The sequence below is a fragment of the Cherax quadricarinatus genome, unplaced genomic scaffold, assembly GCF_038502225.1.
Source record: "Cherax quadricarinatus isolate ZL_2023a unplaced genomic scaffold, ASM3850222v1 Contig15, whole genome shotgun sequence".
In the NCBI taxonomy this organism is placed as follows: Eukaryota; Metazoa; Arthropoda; class Malacostraca; order Decapoda; family Parastacidae; genus Cherax; species Cherax quadricarinatus.
In genome coordinates this window covers 177,501-194,435 of record NW_027195041.1, presented here as the reverse complement: position 1 = coordinate 194,435, position 16,935 = coordinate 177,501, and the positions used below count along the sequence as shown (strand labels likewise).

At 37.1% G+C, this 16,935-nt stretch overlaps 1 protein-coding gene across 1 annotated transcript in view; it reads left to right on the top strand.

The window, feature by feature from the left end:
* Positions 1–618: 618 nt before the first annotated feature.
* LOC138851141 (serine-rich adhesin for platelets-like) overlaps positions 619–16,935 on the top strand; it is a 57,734-nt gene continuing 41,417 nt past the window's right edge. The window contains exons 1-2 of the mRNA XM_070079780.1: positions 619–1,235; positions 5,803–6,083. Coding sequence (XP_069935881.1) covers positions 5,995–6,083 — 89 coding nt within the window. The 5' untranslated portion in view covers positions 619–1,235; positions 5,803–5,994. The remainder of the gene's footprint in view (positions 1,236–5,802; positions 6,084–16,935) is intronic.

Genomic DNA, 16,935 nt, shown 5'->3' with positions numbered 1-16,935 from the left:
TTCATTATCATCTGTGAACAGAGACACTTCTGGAGAAGTGTCTATCCCCTCCATCATGTCATTCACATATACCAAAAATAGCACTGGTCCTAGGACCGACCCCTGTGGGACCCCGCTCGTCACAGATGCCCACTGTGATACCTCATCACGTACCATGACTCGTTGTTGCCTCCCTGTCAGGTATTCGCTGATCCATTGCAGTGCCCTTCCTGTTATATGCGCCTGATCCTCTAGTTTCTGCACTATTCTCTTGTGAGGAACTGTGTCAAAGGCCTTCCTGCAGTCCAAGAAGATGCAATTAACCCACCCCTCTCTCTCGTGTCTTACTTCTGTTATTTTATCATAAAACTCCAGAAGGTTTGTGACACAGGATTTGCCTTCCGTGAATCCGTGCTGGTTGTCGTTTATGCTCTTGTTCCATTCCAGGTGCTCCACCACTCTCCTCCTGATAATCTTCTCCATAACTTTGCATACTATACACGTTAGTGACACAGGTCTATAGTTCAGTGTCTTTTTTCTCTCTCCTTTAAAAATGGGAACTATATTTGCTGTCTTGTGTGTGTGTGTGTGTGTGTGTGTGTGTGGCACAGTGCACCAACAATGTGGGAGTCAGTCAGCAGCCAGACAGTGCCGCGCCACCATCACTTCCACACTCACACTCTGCCTCCCACCACACACAATGTGCTACACACAGGTGCACACACACAGGTGCTGTGTCTGCTCATGGTGTACACTGTAGAGGGAAGTCTCATGTGTACCTGTACACCTATGTGTGTGCACTACGGTCACCTTCCACGTGGTGTACACACAGTTGCGTGATCAACCTACACACACACACACACACACACACACACACACACACACACACACACACACACACACACACACACACACACACACACACTGTAGATAAAGGGAACAAGTGTAAAAAACGAGAAATATGGAATTAAAACGAAAATAAACGAACTGAACGATAAAAGTGAAACTGAACAGAGAAAAATAATGAAAAATAATGAAAATTGAAATAGTGAATAAAAATAAACTGTATACGGAAAATATTGATTTAAATATAAATAAAGGTATTTTAATAAGGAAATTATGTAAATATAGGCAGGGCCAGGAGCTATGACTCGACTCCTGCAACAATATAGGCAGGGCCAGGAGCTGTGACTCGACTCCTGCAACAATATAGGCAGGGCCAGGAGCTGTGACTCGACTCCTGCAACAATATGTGGGTGAGTACACACACCTTAAAGATTTTCTCAATATTATCTGAGGAATTCATCAAGCTTTATTGTCACTTTATCAAGCTTTGTCACTTTATCAAGCTTTATTGCCACTTTATCAAGCTTTATTGTCACTTTATCAAGCTTTGTCACTTTATCAAGCTTTATTGTCAGTTTATCAAGCTTTATTGTCACTTTAGCAAGCTTTATTGTCACTTTATCAAGCTTTATTGTCACTTTATCAAGCTTTATTGTCACTTTATCAAGCTTTATTGTCACTTTATCAAGCTTTATTGTCACTTTATCAAGCTTTGTCACTTTATCAAGCTTTATTGTCACTTTATCAAGCTTTATTGTCACTTTATCAAACTTTATTGTCACTTTATCAAGCTTTATTGTCACTTTATCAAGCTTTGTCACTTTATCAAGCTTTATTGTCACTTTATCAAGCTTTATTGTCACTTTATCAAGCTTTGTCACTTTATCAAGCTTTATTGTCACTTTATCAAGCTTTATTGTCACTTTATCAAGCTTTGTCACTTTATCAAGCTTTATTGTCACTTTATCAAGCTTTATTGTCACTTTATCAAGCTTTATTGTCACTTTATCAAGCTTTATTGTCACTTTATCAAGCTTTGTCACTTTATCAAGCTTTATTGTCACTTTATCAAGCTTTATTGTCACTTTATCAAGCTTTGTCACTTTATCAAGCTTTATTGTCACTTTATCAAGCTTTATTGTCACTTTAGCAAGCTTTATTGTCACTTTATCAAGCTTTATTGTCACTTTATCAAGCTTTGTCACTTTATCAAGCTTTATTGTCACTTTATCAAGTTTTATTGTCACTTTATCAAGCTTTGTCACTTTATCAAGTTACATTTTATTTATCAAGTTATTATTTTATCAAGTTACACTTTATCAAGCTTTTACTTTATCAAGTCACTTTATCAAGCTTTATTGTCACTTTATCAAGTTACATTATTACTTTATCAAGTTACATTATTACTTTATCAAGCTTTATTGTCACTTTATCAAGCTTTATTGTCACTTTATCAAGCTTTGTCGTTTTAAGCTTTATCAGCCAAGTTACATTATTACTTTATCAAGTTACATTATTACTTTATCAAGTTACATTATTACTTTATCAAGTTACATTACTTTATCAAGTTACATTATTACTTTATCAAGTTACATTATTACTTTATCAAGTTACATTATTACTTTATCAAGTTACATTATTACTTTATCAAGTTACATTATTACTTTATCAAGTTACATTATTACTTTATCAAGTTACATTATTACTTTACAATGCTACATTATCAAGATATATTATCACCATAATAATAATAATAATAATAATAATAATAATAATAATAATATTTCTAGCAGCACATGATACAACTTATACAGACCATAGCTCACACCTATGACATACTGCTATAAAGTCTCTGGTTGTGCAGAGAATTTCCTGCAGATTAGGTTAATTTTGTCCCAGGATGCGACCCACACTAGTCCACTAACACCCAGGATGCCACCCACACTAGTCCACTAACACCCAGGATGCCACCCACACTAGTCCACTAACACCCAGGATGCCACCCACACTAGTCCACTAACACCCAGGATGCCACCCACACTAGTCCACTAACACCCAGGATGCCACCCACACTAGTCCACTAACACCCAGGATGCCACCCACACTAGTCCACTAACACCCAGGTACCTATTTTACTGCTAGGTGAACATGGACAGTAGGTGTCTTAAGGAAACACGTCCTAATGTTTCCACCCGTACCGGGGATCGAACCACGGACCTCAGTGTGTGAGCTGAATGCGCTGCCCTCCATGCTGAAAAAAATTTTTGTACGTTCCAGTTCATTTTATCGACTTTACTCCTGACGAAGGTTCTCTCAGGAAGTGAAAGACCTTAAACATCGTGTCCTACGTGATTTATTATCTGGCTTCCCTATTTACTGCCAGCCTTTTTCTGTTCCTTGTTCTCCTACCTTTGTATTTCCTGGTATTTCTCAGTTCCTTGTTCCGTACTTGTCTCTTCCCTAAGCCCCACACTGAAGCCATTATTATTATTATTATTATTATTATTATTATTATTATTATTATTATTATTATTATTATTATTATTATTATCCATGCAGGATGTGTTTTTTGAGCACTCAGTGACTCCCTCTTCTCCACTTCTTCCTCTTCCTGCTACTGCTACTGCTTCGTCTGCCCCCCCTCCCAGGTATCGATCACACCTCCAGGCATTCCTGGGGGTCTTAGCCCCCTCATGCACACTCCCTACCTCTGGTGTTGCTCTGTTTGGGCACCCCCTGCCCTGCCCTGCCATCCTCCCGTGCCCCTACCCTAATTTTCCTGAAGTCTAAGTAGGGTAAAGAGGGAGGGAGGGGGAGAGAGAGAGAGAGAGAGAGAGAGAGAGAGAGAGAGAGAGACAGACAGACAGACAGACAGACAGACAGACAGACGGGGACAGAGAGAGAGTCGTCATCAATGAAGTATGCGGATACAATTATAAAGTGCAGGTGTGCTCACAGGTGTAAACCCAAAAACATCTGTGATCCACACACACACACACACACACACACACACACACACACACACACACACACACACACACACACACACACACACACACACACACAAAGGAATGATCTCATCAACAGCAGCCAACATGGTTTCAGGGACGGGAAATCCTGTGTCACAAACCTACTGGAGTTCTATGATATGGTGACAGCAGTAAGACAAGAGAGAGGGGTGGGTGGATTGCATATTCTTGGACTGCAAGGCGTTTGACACAGTTCCACACAAGAGATTGGTGCAAAAACTGGAGGACCAAGCAGGGATAAAAGGGAAGGCACTACAATGGATCAGGGAATACTTGTCAGGAAGACAACAGAGAGTCATGGTACGTGGCGAGGTGTCAGAGTGGGCACCTGTGACCAGCGGGGTCCCACAGGGGTCAGTCCTAGGACCAGTGCTGTTTCTGGTATTTGTGAATGACATGACGGAAGGAATAGACTCGGAGGTGTTCCTGTTTGCAGATGACGTGAAGTTGATGAGAAGAATTCACTCGATCGAAGACCAGGCAGAACTACAAAGGGATCTGGACAGGCTGCAGACCTGGTCCAGCAATTGGCTCCTGGAGTTCAATCCAACCAAGTGCAAAGTCATGAAGATTGGGGAAGGGCAAAGAATGCCGCAGACGGAGTACAGTCTAGGGGGTCAGAGACTACAAACCTCACTCAAGGAAAAAGATCTTGGGGTGAGTATAACACCAGGCACATCTCCTGAAGCGCACATCAACCAAATAACTGCTGCAGCATATGGGCGCCTAGCAAACCTCAGAACAGCATTCCGACATCTTAATAAGGAATCGTTCAGGACCCTGTACACCGTGTACGTTAGGCCCATATTGGAGTATGCGGCACCAGTTTGGAACCCACACCTAGCCAAGCACGTAATGAAACTAGAGAAAGTGCAAAGGTTTGCAACAAGACTAGTCCCAGAGCTAAGAGGTATGTCCTACGAGGAGAGGTTAAGGGAAATCAATCTGACGACACTGGAGGACAGGAGAGATAGGGGGGACATGATAACGACATACAAAATACTGAGAGGAATTGACAAGGTGGACAAAGACAGGATGTTCCAGAGATTGGACACAGTAACAAGGGGACACAGTTGGAAGCTGAAGACACAGATGAATCACAGGGATGTTAGGAAGTATTTCTTCAGCCACAGAGTAGTCAGTAAGTGGAATAGTTTGGGAAGCGATGTAGTGGAGGCAGGATCCATACATAGCTTTAAGCAGAGGTATGATAAAGCTCACGGCTCAGGGAGAGTGACCTAGTAGCGATGAGTGAAGAGGCGGGGCCAGGAGCTCGGACTCGACCCCCGCAACCTCAACTAGGTGAGTACACATAATCAAGAAAATTGACTTAGGATATATGAAATGGATGCTAGCATTCAGTCTGGATAGTTATCATTATAATAATGTATATTTCTACCAGTACATGATAAAACTTATACAGACCATAGCTGTCATAAGATAAGATTTCGTTCGGATTTTTAACCCCGGAGGGTTAGCCACCCAGGATAACCCAAGAAAGTCAGTGCGTCATCGAGGACTGTCTAACTTATTTCCATTGTGGTCCTTAATCTTGTCCCCCAGGATGCCACCCACACCAGTCGACTAATACCCAGGTACCTATTTGCTGCTAGGTGAACAGGACAACAGGTGTAAGGAAACGTGTCGAAATGTTTCCACCCGCCGGGAATCGAACCCGGGCCCTCCGTGTGTGAAGCGGGAGCTTTACCCACCAGGCAGAGCATTTCTCACAACTTAGGTTATTTTTTGTCTCCAGGATGCCACCCACACCAGTCACCTAACACCCAGGTACCTACTTACTGCTAGGTGAACAAGGGCAGCAAGTAGAAGGTGACTAGCACCCAGGTACCTACTTACTAAGTGAACAGGGACAGCAGGTTCCCACTAGTGCCGATGCATTAAAATGTAGCTGTCACTCTTGCATATCACTAATTAATTTACTTTCCAGGTAAGCATGAGACAAACAGTGGAATAAGAATGAGGAGCAGGATGTGTAGGGGATGTGGAGTGTGTTGTCCCACAATGTGTGGTGTGGGAAACACTGTAGGGAGTTGAATCCCACCCCCACGGTACTACCAGCCCATCTACTCTCAACCCACAACCACAACTGCTCCATTTCATCACCACATCAACGCCCACAATGAACACCTACAACTTCACTTTAAGAACATCACTCGCCTCGCCACTAAGGTCGTCAAGAACATCACCTAGACACTTACAACAACCATCGTATCCTTTAATACAAAGTCTATAATATGTCATTCTTAGGTGAGTACAAGTACATAATGTTTATATAGTGTATGGTTCACATGTATAATACTATCTACATGCTCCAAGTTTATATACAGAGAAAGATCGCAGTCAGTAGGAGTCAAACCCACTACACTGACTACAGGAAGACTGGCAGGGTTCCCAAGTGACTTTCTTCACTCGTCCACAAATATCATAAAAGCTGGGAAACCTGGTTTACAAGCCATGTTTCTTTGCTTGTGAAAGTCAGAATATACATGAGGATCAAAGAGCTTGAAACCGTGCTTGTGGCTCACTGTTGTGCCCGGGCTGGGAAGAAACATGACTTGTAAACCAGGCTTCCCGGCTTTTGAGGCGTTTGTGGCCGAGTGGTAACAAGCGTCACTTGAGAACCTTGCCGGTCTTCCTGCAGTTATATATATATATATATATATATATATATATATATATATATATATATATATATATATATATATATATATATATATATATATATATATATATATATATATATATATGTATATATATATATATATATATATATATATATATATATATATATATATATATATATATATATATATATATATATATGCAAAACAACCACTGTGAAAGACTAGAGAAATTCCAAGCGCTTTCGTGACTACTCACATTATCAAGGAACTATGATAATGTGAGTAGTCACGAAAGCGCTTGGAATTTCTCTAGTCTTTCACAGTGGTTTTTTTGCATATTCTGAAATCACTTGTTTACTGTGATCTTATTGCATATATATATATATAAATATATATATATTAATATATATATATATATATATATATATGATGTGCCGAATATGTAAAACTGGTCAATTAGCAAGAACTGATTTAAAATTAAGTCCTTTCTAAAATTTTCTCTTATACGTTTAAAGATATATTTTTTTCATTGATGTTAATGTAAAAATTTATAATTTTGCTCCAAAAGAATCTTAGAAAACTTACCTAACCTTATTATAACAAGAACAATTTATTTTAGCCTAACCCAACTAAATATATTTTAGATTTGCTTACAATAATTTAATACTAAACAAACACAGTGAAATATATTTTTTTCGTCAGGTTCAGAATGATTTTGGCGAAATTATTGCATACACAAATTTTCACTTGTCCTATATGGCAAGATGAGCGTTGCTATTTAAGCCAAGATCGCAAGTTCTGCCTATTCGGCACGATATATATATATATATATATATATATATATATATATATATATTTTATTTATATATATTTTATATATATATATATATATATATATATATATATATATATATATATATATATATATATATATAATGATGATCCTTTTCAAATCACTTGTTCTCTCTAGGCTGGAATACTGCTGTACATTAACATCTCCATACAAAGCAGGTGAAATCGCAGATCTAGAGAGTGTACAGAGATCCTTTACTGCACGTATTAGTTCTGTCAAGCACCTTAACTACTGGGAACGCTTGGAAGCACTTGACTTGTACTCGTTGGAACGCAGGAGGGAGAGATATATCATAATCTACACTTGGAAAATCTTGGAAGGAATGGTCCCAAATCTGCACACAGAAATCACTCCCTACGAAAGTAAAAGACTGGGCAGGCGATGCAAAATGCCCCCAATAAAAAGTAGGGGCGCCATTGGTACACTAAGAGAAAACACCATAAGTGTCCGGGGCCCAAAACTGTTCAACAGCCTCCCATCAAGCATTAGGGGAATTGCCAATAAACCCCTGGCTGCCTTCAAGAGAGAGCTGGACAGATACCTAAAGTCGGTGCCGGATCAGCCGGGCTGTGGCTCGTACGTCGGACTGCGTGCGGCCAGCAGTAACAGCCTAGTTGATCAGGCCCTGATCCATCGGGAGGCCTGGTCGTGGACCGGGCCGCGGGGGCGTTGATCCCCGGAATAACCTCCAGGTAACCTCCAGGTATATATGCAATAAGATCACAGTAAACAGGTGATTTCATAATATGCAAAACAACCACTCGGAAAGAATAGAGAAATTCCAAGTGCTTTCGTGACTACTCACATTATCAAGGAACTATAAAAGTAAAGCATCCAAGGAAGCTATATAAGGGGTCCGGCCAGCACCTCACTATCAGATCCCACAACGGTTAAACACCTGACGTGCGCCGGCCCAACTGGACAGGTCCTTTGCACAACTCACCCACAAACTATTCTACCCAAGAAAATTTAAAAATTATTATTTGTCCAGTGTATTATTAAATTCTTCCCAAATTCTATTAATTATAAATGGATCTAATTTATATAAACCAAAGGAAATATTCATATTATTGTCAAAACTGCTTTTTATGAAACAAGATTCAATTATATTCCTGTCGACCATGGACTTGCTTGATACTACTTTCTCAACTTTTTGAAAATCAATTGGATGGTTAAAATCTCTTACATGAATAAAAAGAGCATTGGAATCTTGTCCAGTTCTAATGCTATATTTATGTTGTTTTAATCTTAGTTCGAGATTTTTACCAGTTTGACTGTAATAAACTTTATCGCAAATTTTACAAGGAATCTTATAGACACATCCATCAGCATTTTGGGGGGAATTCTTTATCAAAAGTTTTTTTACTGTATCAAGATTTTTGAATACAACTTTAATATTAAAAGTCTTAAGAAGAGAAGGCATATAAACCAAGTTTTCATGGTAAGGGAGAACCAACATATTTTTAGTTGAATAAGGCTGGTTGTCCCTTTTTGGATTGTAAAAAGTATTTCTAGCAACTTTAAAAGATTTATCAATTACATTTCTTGGGTATTTCAAATCATTACCTATTTCATAAATTTTGGATGTTTCCTCATCTATGAACTCTGGACTACAAATTCGTAAAGCTCTCAAAAACAGCAATTTCAATAAAACAATAAAACTTCTACTGAAAGGCAAAGATGAATTAGTCAAACAATTTACTTCCACTAATCCATCTTTACCTTATATGTATGGACTAATAAAAACACACAAACCAGGGAATCCAGTCAGACCAATTATTAGCTCCATAGGGTCAGTTTCATATAAATTATCCAAATGGCTTGTTGATATTTTGAGCCCTATTGTTGGCAAAATTTCTAACTTTAATGTTAAAAACAACATAGACTTGGTTGATAAATTAAGCTCCTTGACTGACTTAAATGATTTTAACATGGTTAGTTTTGATGTTACTTCCTTGTTTACGAAAGTTCCTGTTGATGATTTATTAAGTTTCTTATCTGAAGAACTCGTTAATTATGATTTACCATTGCCAGTTCCTACTATCATTAAACTTATTAAACTTTGCATTGTTGATGCAAAATTTGTATTTAATGATAAGTTTTACACTCAGAAGTTTGGTATGGCAATGGGAAATCCTCTTTCACCTGTTCTTAGTAACCTATACATGGAATTTTTTGAAACAAGGTTGCTTAACACAATCCTCCCTAATAGAGCTAAATGGTTCAGATATGTTGATGATATTTTGTGTCTTATGCCCAAAAATGTAGATATATACCATTTCCTTGGAAAATTAAATACCTTAGCCCATTCTATAAACTTTACTGTTGAGTTTGAAGAAAATAACTCATTGCCTTTTCTAGATGTTTTAATTATTAAGGGTAATAATGAATTCAAATTTAAAATTTACAGAAAACCTACAAATAACTGTTCCTATGTCCACTATTATTCTTCCCATCAAGATAGAGTCAAACTGTCTATTTTCTCATTAATGTTTTTGAGAGCTTTACGAATTTGTAGTCCAGAGTTCATAGATGAGGAAATATCCAAAATTTATGAAATAGGTAATGATTTAAAATACCCAAGAAATGTAATTGATAAATCTTTTAAAGTTGCTAGAAATACTTTTTACAATCCAAAAAGGGACAACCAGCCTTATTCAACTAAAAATATGTTGGTTCTCCCTTACCATGAAAACTTGCTTGATATGCCTTCTCTTCTTAAGACTTTTAATATTAAAGTTGTATTCAAAAATCTTGATACAGTAAAAAAACTTTTGATAAAGAATAACCCCCAAAATGCTGATGGATGTGTCTATAAGATTCCTTGTAAAATTTGCGATAAAGTTTATTACAGTCAAACTGGTAAAAATCTCGAACTAAGATTAAAACAACATAAATATAGCATTAGAACTGGACAAGATTCCAATGCTCTATTTATTCATGTAAGAGATTTTAACCATCCAATTGATTTTCAAAAAGTTGAGAAAGTAGTATCAAGCAAGTCCATGGTCGACAGGAATATAATTGAATCTTGTTTCATAAAAAGCAGTTTTGACAATAATATGAATATTTCCTTTGGTTTATATAAATTAGATCCATTTATAATTAATAGAATTTGGGAAGAATTTAATAATACACTGGACAAATAATAATTTTTAAATTATCTTGGGTAGAATAGTTTGTGGGTGAGTTGTGCAAAGGACCTATCCAAGAAACAACCTACTAAAAACATCTATTCCTATGAAAACTGATGTTTATGTCAATGAGTGCCTTACCAAAACGAGACAAAACCTTTATCGGCTAAGAAAACTGCGCTATGCCCAAAAAATCCACCAGTGCTTTGTGAGGGATGGAAAAATAGCAGTTCGGAAACAGCCCACTGGAAAGAGATACTTCATCTCCACAGAACATGACCTTAAAACATTCCTAAGTGAGGCTGGACTAACAGAATCAGAGTAAAGTGCACATAATACCCATAGTCCACCGTTAGTGTTATATTGTCATATATTTGTGCCCCCCTAAAATTCTAATACTCCAACTACTTTTAATTGTCATTGTTGTATTCAACGACCATTCTACCTCATAGTCTTAATTATATTAAATATCTACAGAATCTATCTCCTTTTTTACAACTTACCACATCACTGTTCTATCTTATTTTATTATAAACTAACCATAACTTGTCTTCAATAATTCTACCTCACTTTAAAAAATACTCAATTGCCCAATTTTATTCTAAATCCCTATTATTGCCCAATTTTACTTTAAACTATATTGATCAAACTTATTGTAAACTTCTTTTATTGACCATTTTTATTCCATACTTTTTTAACCTAGTATTTCCAACTACAACTTTTATATTATCCTGTCTACCATCTTACTAGCATATTATAACCAAGTCTTTGCCATTTTTATTTTTATCAATTCTTTTTTTTTATTATTATTTTGCTACCTTAATTTGTGTATTTTATCCTGTCAATTTAAATCTAGTTATACTCTAATTCTTGTAAACAACTTATATAAGACCTTAGTGCAATTACATTTGAGAGTCTTGTTCCTTTATTATATTATTAGATTAATCAGTTTTACTCTAGCTCATTCTACCTCAAGACATAGTCAATACCAAATTCACTATATTAGACCATAGTGCAATTACTAGTGAGAGACTAGTGCTATTTTTAATTTGTACTTTTATATTATTAGATTAAACCTATTGTACTTTAGCTCACTCTAGCTCAAAACATAGACTCCACAAAAGTCATTATTAGACCTTAGTGCAATTACAAGTGAGAGTCTTGTTCTATTTTTAATTTGTATTTTTATATTACTAGTTTATACCTAGTTGTACTTTAGTTCATTCCAGCACAACACACAGACAACATCAACTTCATTATGTGTAGTAGTGACTATACCCTACATGACCAAAATACTCTAGCTATATACTTGTCCAAACTTCCTACCACTACAGATATCAGTAGTAGAACTCAACACACAACTCAGGATATAAATAACCATAATTTTAAACCTAGAAGATGATTGATCACGTTGACCCTGATCTAAACCTCCATAATCTGACACCCAATCAAAACCTATTGGAAAGTAACTGCCTTTATTACACAGCATCACAAGCCACCACTATCCTAAACAATGCTAAAAGTCTATCAGTACTTAACTACAACATCAGGTCCTTAAGCAAACACTATGATGACCTCCTAGCACTCCTTGAATCACTAAAGACACCCTTCTCCTGCATTATTCTTACTGAGACCTGGCTTAAGCAGGACACAATAGATATCTACCCTCTACCAGGATACACAGCAATTCACAACTGCAGAACAAACCAAGTTGGGGGTGGTATTGCAATCTATTACTCTAACCAATTATCTTGTCTTAGCACCACTTGCTTTAGTGATGAATATGGGGAATACATTTTTGCTAATTTTACTGTAAAAAACCTTAAGACGCCTATAACAATCGGTGCCATTTACCGGATACCTCACACAAACATCCCAAATTTCAGTGAGAAATTAAAGTCACTAATAACAAACAGACAAATGAATAAGCACCACCTTCTCTTAGCTGGAGACTTCAACATCAACCTTGGCTTACTAGATGATCAGCCTGTAACTGATTTCATCAACAATATGAACAACACACTTCTCATACCAACAATAACTAAACCAACCAGGCTCACTGAGACAAGTGCAACCATAATAGACCACATATGGACCAATATACTAGCCCCCCTTAAATCAGGGATAATCACAGATAGCACTACAGACCACTACCCTACCTTCCTCCTGACAAACATTAGTAAACCACCACTTGAATACAACAAAGTCTCATTTAGACTCCATGACGAGGCCTCAGTAAGGAAGTTCACAGCTGACCTAGAGACTGTTGATTGGCCTACAGAATTCTCCAAGGCCAATGGTATTGATGACTGGACAGACATCTTTCTTAACAAATTACTTAGACTATACAACAAACATTGTCCTATAAAAACAAAACAGATCACAAACAAACGGCTTGGTTGCCCATGGCTAACCAGCACCATTCTGAAATCCATTGACAAGAAACACCAATATGAAAAGCAATATAGACAGGGCTTAATACACAAAGATACTCTTAAACACTATTCATCAGCTCTCACCAAAGTAATAAAAAAAGCCAAACAACTATACTACTCCAGTAGATTCACAGACACTAGAGGAGATATAAAAAAGACCTGGAAAACACTCTCTCAGATTCTAGGGACCCACAAACTGAGAAAAACCAAGAATATTGTCCTAACTAAACCTAATGAAACACCACTACATCCCACTGACAAAGCTATAAAGATAAACGACTTCTTCTCAAACATAGGATCTAATCTCGCTAGTAAAATCCCACATACCAATGCCCATGCCGGGGACTACCTAGATGGAAATTTCCCTAATTCCTTCTATCTTGCACCAACTGAGCCCACGGAAGTCATTGAGATCATAAAGTCACTTAAAGATAACTTGGGGAATCTGTCTCATGTCCCACCATTACTGTACAAGCGAGCGGCCCATGTCCTTTCGCATACTATTTCATTACTTTTTAACAAGTCAATAGAGACTAGCACCTTCCCGAAACTACTCAAGATGGCAAGGGTTACACCAATACATAAAGGTGGTGACCCTACAGACTTAAACAACTATAGGCCAATATCAAACTTACCATTGCTATCCAAAATCTTTGAGAAACTCGTGCACAGGAGACTGTATTCATTTATAACGGCTCAAAACATACTCAACCCCTGCCAGTTTGGATTCAGGAAAAATAAAAGCACTAATGATGCAATCATAAAAATGCTAGATCTGCTTTACACAGCATTGGAAAATAAGGAATATCCACTAGGAATTTTTATTGACCTAAGAAAAGCTTTTGACACAGTAAACCACGAAATCCTACTCCACAAACTTGACCACTACGGTATAAGAGGCCATGCGCTTGCTTATTTCAAATCTTACATTACTAATAGGTATCAGTACGTCACCATTAAAGACACAGCATCAGCAACACGGGCACTTGATACTGGAGTTCCGCAGGGAAGTGTCCTTGGTCCCCTGCTCTTCCTCATATACATCAATGACCTTCCAAACGTATCCCAACACCTGAAACCCATTCTCTTTGCTGATGACACGACTTATGTCATCTCTCACCCTAATCTTGCCACCCTCAACACCATTGTGAATGAGGAGCTGATTAAAATATCGACTTGGATGACAGCCAATAAACTTACGCTTAACACTGACAAAACTTACTATATTATGTTTGGTAGCAGAGCAGGAGATGCACAAATTAACATTAAGATTGACAACACTCTAATTACCAGAAATAATGGGGGAAAATTCCTAGGCTTATACCTTGACAACAACCTGAATTTCAGCACCCATATCCAGCATATAGCCAAAAAAGTATCCAAAACGGTTGGGATCCTCTCCAAGATACGATACTACGTGCCGCAAAATGCCCTTCTCACACTATACCACTCACTTATTTATCCATACCTCACCTATGCTATTTGTGCTTGGGGATCAACTGCAGCAACACACCTAAAGCCAATAATAACCCAACAAAAAGCTGCAGTAAGAATAATCACTAAATCCCATCCCTGGCAGCACACCCCCCCACTCTTCAAAGATCTAAACTTACTCCCAGTTCAGTACATCCACACTTACTACTGTGCAATCTATATCTACAGGGCCTTAAACTCTAATATCAACCTTGACCTAAAACGCTTTCTTGATAGTTGTGACAGAACCCACAGGCATAACACCAGAAACAAACATCTCTACGACATTCCCCGTGTCCGACTAAACCTTTACAAAAATTCAATGTATGTCAAAGGCCCTAAAATCTGGAATACCCTACCTGAGAACTCTAGAACTGCAGACACATTCATCACCTTCAAAACTACCATTAGAAAACATCTTATCTCCCTGATACACCCCGTCAACTAACTACACGAATACCACCTGGTGGTTCACACTTACACTCGCTCACTCATTTGACCATAAACAGAAATATTAATCTCAGTCTTAAAATAATGAATCCTGTGATACTCCAATACTGAAACTATATACTGTGCCAAAACAAAAGCATTCACATTGCTAAACTCACAAACTAGTATTTAGTCACTTAGCCATAATACCAACTTACCTCATAATTTGTAATATTTTACAATTAAGAATAAAACTAAGTATGCCCGAAATGCCTAGCCATGCTAAGCGTTCTAGTGGTACACTCTGTAATCACAATTTTACTACATGTAAACCAAACAATAACCAAATTTCTGTAAACTCAGCATTGTAATCCTTATAGAGAATAAACTTTGAATTTGAATTTGAAAGTTGGGTCGGCGCGCGTCAGGTGTTTAACCGTTGTGGGATCTGATAGTGAGGTGCTGGCCAGACCCCTTATATAGCTTCCTTGGATGCTTTACTTTCATAATTCCTTGATAATGTGAGTAGTCACGAAAGCGCTTGGAATTTCTCTATTCTTTCAGAGTGGTTGTTTTGCATATATATATATATATATATATATATATATATATATATATATATATATATATATATATATATATATATATATATATATATATATTTATAATTATTGCAGGCATGCAGAGGTTACTAGTAAGGAGATCATCAGGTGAAGGTGCGGGTGGAACTGCATTTGTTCAGTTCTCCTCTATACGTGTAGGGAAATGTTTCACCTGGTTATATAGCGAATTAAGTGGTTAACATAATGGTGGATGATTAACATAATGGTAGATGGTTAACATAATGGTAGATGGTTTACATAATGGTGGATGATTAACATAATGGTAGATGGTTAACATAATGGTGGATGATTAACATAATGGTAGATGGTTAACATAATGGTGGATGATTAACATAATGGTAGATGGTTAACATAATGGTAGATGGTTAACATAATGGATGATTAACATAATGGTAGATGGTTAACATAATGGTAGATGGTTTACATAATGGATGATTAACATAATGGTAGATGGTTAACATAATGGTGGATGGTTAACATAATGGTGGATGGTTAACATAATGGTAGATGGTTAACATAATGGTAGATGGTTAACATAATGGTGGATGATTAACATAATGGTAGATGGGTAACATAATGGTAGATGGTTTACATAATGGATGATTAACATAATGGTAGATGGTTAACATAATGGTAGATGGTTTACATAATGGTGGATGATTAACATAATGGTAGATGGTTAACATAATGGTGGATGGTTAACATAATGGTGGATGGTTAACATAATGTTAGATGGTTAACATAATGGTATATGGTTAACATAATGGTGGATGGTTAACATAATGGTGGATGGTTAACATAATGGTGGATGGTTAACAAAATGGTGGATGATTAACATAATGGTAGATGGTTAACATAATGGTGGATGGTTAACATAATGGTGGATGGTTAACATAATGGTAGATGATTAACATAATGGTAGATGGTTAACATAATGTTAGATGGTTTACATAATGGATGATTAACATAATGGTAGATGGTTAACATAATGGTGGATGGTTAACATAATGGTGGATGGTTAACATAATGGTGGATGGTTAACATAATGGTAGATAGTTAACATAATGGTGGATGGTTAACATAATGGTGGATGATTAACATAATGGTGGATGATTAACATAATAGTGGATGATTTACATAATGGTAGATGGTTAACATAATGGTGGATGGTTAACATAATGGTGGATGATTAACATAATGGTGGATGATTAACATAATGGTAGATGGTTAACATAATGGTAGATGGTTTACATAATGGATGATTAACATAATGGTAGATGGTTAACATAATGGTGGATGGTTAACATAATGGTGGATGGTTAACATAATGGTAGATGGTTAACATAATGGTGGATGGTTAACATAATGGTGGATGATTAACATAATGGTGGATGATTAACATAATGGTGGATGATTAACATAATGGTGGATGATTTACATAATGGTAGATGGTTAACATAATGGTGGATGGTTAACATAATGGTGGATG